Here is a 5,804-nt window from a genome sequence, read left to right as displayed (position 1 = left end):
TAAAAGTGTTCAACAATCTGCCACAAAGTATTAAAAACTTGGGCAATGATACTAAAAAGTTTAAATCAGAGTTAAAGAATTATCTACATGCTCATTCCTTCTACTCTTTAGATGAATACTTCAATGTAAATAGAGAATGATGTAAAATTAAGTTATATTAATTTTTAAGCTAAAATTGCCTGTACTTATGTATGTAACCTTTTGACTTGTTCTGTATCCAAAGGTACTAACCTGCTTAGGATTTATAGAATGTAAATAAATTCAGTTCAATTCAATTCAATTCAAAAACGTTGTCCATGCAGCTGATCCTTCACAAATCCAAAAAGATGGTAGTTGGAGGGTGCCAGCTCAGGGCTATAGGAGAGGTGTGAAAGAACTTCCCACCCCATCTTTACAATTGCTTCCAATGTGAGGTGAGCGGCATGAGGGCGAGCGTTGTCATGCAGGATGATGATGTTTCATCCTGGACGTTTATCGTGCAATGCACGATGGAGCTTGTGCAGCGTCTGGACATAACGAGCAGCATTGATGGTTTGTCCAGGTTCCAGGAATTCGGCCAGAATAAACCCCTCTGCATTCCAGAAGACTGCCCATCGCCTTCGCAGCTGATGGCACTGTCTTTGCCTTCTTTTTTGATGGAGAATGCAAATGGTATCATTCCATACTCTGCCGTTTCGTTTCAGGCTCGAACAGGTGAAACCAGCTTTCATCACCTGTCACAATACAGAGCAAAAAATCATCACCTTCGTGTCGATATCTCTGCACCAGTTCTGAGGTGATGGCTTTTCGCTGACCTTTGTGGTCTTCGGTCAATAACCACAGGACCCAACAAGCACAAACTTTCCTATAGCCCAAGCTTTCAATCATCTCCTGTACTGCACTGTGCCCTATTCCAAGTTTTTGGGCTATTGTGTCCACAGTCACACGCCTGTCATCTTCAATGATCTCATCCACTCTTTCCTTGTTGTGTTCAGTTGAGGCTGTTCGAGGACGACTGATCCAAGGCTCATCTTCAATACTGGTGTTCCATCTTTTAAATGTTTCACCCATCTTCGAACACTGCTCGCGCCCATGCACACACTTCCATAAGCACACTGAAGTCTCTGGTGAATTTCTGCAGCAGGGATTTCCTCTTTCACAAGAAATTCGATGACAGCACATTGCTGAAACAACATATCGTTGTCGGCCATTTTGTTAGGAGTGATACTGGTCACATGATGAAAGCTATTGATGTCACAAGACACTCAAGGTTAACACAACAGCTGGTTCCACCTACCACAGTACTCTCTTTCGTCTGCTGTTCTCAGGTTGCATGCAAAAAGAAGTTGCTCATGACTTTCAGTATGACCTACATATATATGTAGTTAGTCAGTCAGTTAGTTATTTAGAGAGGGTGGGTTTCCCCATGCACCGCGACCAGTTTGATCTATTGTGCTTCCCTCTATGATATTCTACCAGTCTCTTTACCCTACCGATAAATGGTGCGTACCATCAGTCCCACCGAGCAAGCGAGTTTGGCCACTTGCTTAGCGGTGTCTATAATGCTTCCCCCATCTATCAGAGCCTTAGAGACTATTGTTGGGCGGGAAACGTCCTGGAATTTGGCTCAGTGATCCCCTTTGGGGATATGAAGTTCTTTTAGGTGCCGTAAAGTTACGACACGGGACACACAGCTTAAAGTCCCTCCCGGAGGACTTGTTCCCTGAATTTTTCCGCCCTTAAAAATTTGACGACCTCCACCGGGTATTTGAACCCGCGTACCACGAATCATGAGGTGGGAACGTTACCTCTAGACTACAGAGGCCGTTTACGTATATATGTAAATTCTGTGATTTTTTTTAGAATAATTTCATCATCTGTCCTTTTCACTAAAATATAATGTGTAATGAGTTGAAGTCGTGAATGTACATTTCAAAAACATTATTAATCTTGATACCAGTAACAATAATAGTGGTAGTAGCAACAAAAGTAGTAGTGTCAGTGATAAACAACTGCAATTTATCTCATGATGTGTGAACAGAGACCTATGAACTCTTGCATTCGTTACCATCTTGCAATAAGCTTAAGAAACAGCACTGTAAACTTATGTGTCCATTTTTGCATAAAATTAATGATATTCAGAGATACAAAGCCTTAAATGAGAGATTAGAAATATAACCATTCACATAATTTAAGTGGCTTTGGTCTTAAATGTATTCAGTTATTTATGTAATGGGAAACCTGAATGTCATAAAACTATGTAATTTATTTGAAATATTTTATTTTTAAATCCTGGAATACCTATGTGCGCACACTGTCATATAGTCTTGAAGATAAATTGTGTATAAAGCCATAGAAATATTAAGTTGTATCAGGTGTGTGCTATTTGTTGCTTCTGAAAGCTGCCATGAATTGTAATTCAATTTATGTTTCAGAGCATCCACAGGGTCTGTACCTCTACGGGGAATTCCAAGCCATCTTCTTGCATGCCCTAATACACGAGGGGCTGAGGAGAGCAGTGAAGCAGACAGTGATTCATCAGGTGGGCCCCCACACCCCCATCCACCTCCCCTTGCTGACATGCGACTAATGGAGAACAATGCCAGGTATCAGTCCATTCTTGTTTTCTTTGCAGCACTAAACACTGATGCTTTGCTCTTGCTTCTCGGTAAACTGAAGGGGACCACTTGAAGGGTTATGTTAACCTTTGTTGGTGCCCTGGTTTTAAACAGGTGATAAAGAGTATTAGTATTTTAGGAACTTGTTGATCGATCAGCTGGACCATGTACAAAAACATGCAGCTAAGGCTGGGGCCACATGAGTGCACAAAATTCGTCCGGTGTAACGAACGTACTTTGCTGCGGACGTTGCTGAGGACACCACACAGTTGCAGAATGAGTTGCATAGTTTTTTGTCTGCATTGGAGCCAGAATAAAGCGTAGCATTTGCCTGTCTTGTTTATTTCTACAACAGATGTCACGATGTTTGTTACAACGGACATAAGACTTTTACCGGTTCTCACGGTCTCTTAGCTTGCAGATTTCTTATATTTTTTCTTCTACCCTGAAGATGGAGGCGATACGTTCCTCCGAAACGTCGGTTAACACCACATATACACGGTGCCAAATCCCAGAAGACTGCTTTCTTCATTGACAGTATGAATACTTCAGAATAATAGAATTAAACAACATTGTACCTCCTCTGCAGTCAGTAAAGTAACCCATTTTCAGCTGTGAAGGTTACATTTTTAAAAAGAAAACTGATTGTCAAGCCTAATGTTGTAGGAGATTGGGTGTTATTGGAATTTCAACCACTGTTACCACTCATCACACCCTAACTGAGTTGCCTGTTCCATCATTAAACATAAAAATATGTAGGCCTCATGATGTTAGGCATAAAATATGTACAAAGAAGTGCCAAAAACAATACCCTNTCATTAAACATAAAAATATGTAGGCCTCATGATGTTAGGCATAAAAATATGTAGGATGGTAGTCTGGAAGCTATGAAACTGATTTTGGATACCATTACATCTCTCCTCCCAGCAAATGTGGATCTCTTGCTGCAGAAGCCAGATTTTCTACATCTCTTCACAAATTAAAAATTTCAGATACTTGTAAACAGAAACAAATTCCAGCTGAATAAATTGGGTCATAGTGGAAAATTGTGGTTACTTCAAATCTACAGTTGGTGAAGGATAACTTTCTTTTGAAGAATTTGTAAACAAGTCACAAGTAAGCTTAATAAACTACAAGGAAAACTGTTGAAAATTTTGCATATTATGTTATAGGGTACACTCTGTCCAGTCTATTTTGTTGTTTCATTCCTCTGTATGTTTTACACACACTGTGTTATTTCTCCATCCCACTGTTACATAATTCCACATATTTGTTCACATCACTGCTGTGCATTAGTAAAGGTTCCCTTATTGTCTCAGGTGCCGTCGTTTCCACCCAGTAGCTGCCGACGTTCATGACACATGAAGACTTGTCCCATTTCCCTCATGTAACTGAATGTTTGCTGGTGATCAGAGTGCACGAGAGTCTGTTCATCTCTCATGACGAAGTGTGATATTATGGCTGAATCCTTAGTATATTTTATAAACTTACGTTTTATCCAACGTTGGAAGAAAGGAATGCACAGTGGAATGGGTATGATAATTCAGATCTCCTAATATTTGTTGGTTTATTTTTAATTAATTTACATATGTTTAATTTATTAAGAATATGACTGCTATTATGTTTATTGCTCACTTCATTCATTTGTGCTAGTCATGTGACCTCCAAGAAGCTCAAGGACAGCCATTACTATTTATAAAGATTATAATGAACATCTCTAGTCAGAGCTGAAGTGTTCTGGATCTTTAAAGAGATTATTTTTTATCCAACCACTCCTTGCGTTTAAATGTTTGAGGGTGTCTGGAAAGTTCCCTGAGATTTACTTCGTTTTGCTGCTGGAACTAATTTGAATAAGCCCAAAAACATAAAACTCGCTGTGAGGTTTGGGGTCCTTATAGCAGAGACTATGAAGAGTATTATCTTGTAGGATGTGATGCTTTATGCTCTCATAGAAGTTTAGTGCCGTTTCAGAGGAACAGGCTATCTCCATCTTCAGGGTCAATGCTTGTTTCTCAGCTTATTGTTAATGCTAAAGATGGAAGCAGTATGTATTCCTCTAAAAGTCAGTAAACTTCTACGAGAGCACAGAGTACCATATCCCAGAAGGTTATTCCCTGTTGACATTGATGTGTTTGTTTCTTTTAAAGGACAGCAGTGTATATTGACATTTATGGTGCTCGTAGTAATAATTCACATTTAAAAGAGAGAAAGAAAAACATTGTTACACTTTGTACATTGGACATACTCAGTGACCACTGTGCTTGTTTGGAAACACTACTCCAGCTTGTTGCTGCATCACCAGGCATGTTCTCAAGTCGTCAGTGGACTGCATCAGAACACAGAGACATTCTGATTATCGCTGTCAACCTGTGAACGTCAAGTGATAAAAGCATATTATACCACCAGTTAAGTTTTAGATGCTCCTGGCAACTTTGCAGACACACCTCTGTATATTGCTTTCCTAGTGGTTGGAATACTTAATTCTCTAGAATGATGGATATTTTAATGTTTGTTTAGTGGCATCCCCAAAACAGTGATGCCATCTGCTAGAATGTATGGCTGGGTGATAATATAATGTAAGGGTCAGTGGCATCATTTGTGTGTTGTGGGTGACCCTTTATGAGAGATGAATTTTAAGGAAGTTGATGTGGATGTCTGAGATTAAAAATACACATTACTTTGATAGGTGATACCAAAGCTGTAAGTTTGTAGTTACAACTTGTGTACAGCTTGTGTTTCATGCCATGCATTGTAAATATTCATGGAATACTGTATATTTTGTTTGTATTTTATTTTTAAGTCTTCAAATTAAGCTTGTAACATTATGGAGAATAAGAATAATAAAAATACTATGAAATATTTCTCTTCTTACAGATGTGTATATGTATGCAAACAGAATTATTTCAAAATTTATATAAGATCCTTAAATTGAAAGTGACAATGATAATGGAAGAGGAGGAGGTCAAACTTTCTGCAAGAAACAGAATAAACTAGAAATGAAGGCTATATATACATACTTCATTTTAGGTATTAATTTTTTGTTGTACTTAGAGAATTCAGTAGAAACAAAGGGCCCCCCACCAGTCTCTCGGTTTCTTGATATATATATATATATACACAGCATACCACTATTGTAATTAATTTTTATTTATTAGTCTTCTTTCTATACTTTTAAGTTGTTTTTGTACAGTTTAATTTTATATTTCA

The 5,804-nt window shown here is 38.5% G+C and overlaps 1 protein-coding gene across 3 annotated transcripts in view; it reads left to right on the top strand.

Moving 5' to 3' along the window:
- LOC111870761 (tau-tubulin kinase homolog Asator) overlaps window positions 1-5,468 on the top strand; it is a 205,949-nt gene extending 200,481 nt beyond the window's left edge. For all 3 annotated transcript variants that reach the window (XM_023863282.2, XM_023863280.2, XM_023863281.2), the window contains exons 22-23: window positions 2,415-2,585; window positions 3,917-5,468. In XM_023863282.2, coding sequence (XP_023719050.1) covers window positions 2,415-2,585; window positions 3,917-3,962 — 217 coding nt within the window. In that variant the 3' untranslated portion in view covers window positions 3,963-5,468. The remainder of the gene's footprint in view (window positions 1-2,414; window positions 2,586-3,916) is intronic.
- Window positions 5,469-5,804: the final 336 nt, after the last annotated feature.

The sequence above is a fragment of the Cryptotermes secundus genome, unplaced genomic scaffold (genome assembly GCF_002891405.2).
Source record: "Cryptotermes secundus unplaced genomic scaffold, Csec_1.0 scaffold307, whole genome shotgun sequence".
Lineage (NCBI taxonomy): Eukaryota > Metazoa > Arthropoda > Insecta > Blattodea > Kalotermitidae > Cryptotermes > Cryptotermes secundus.
The sequence above is the reverse complement of the archived record's forward strand: the minus strand, read 5'-3'. Positions and strand labels throughout refer to the sequence as shown.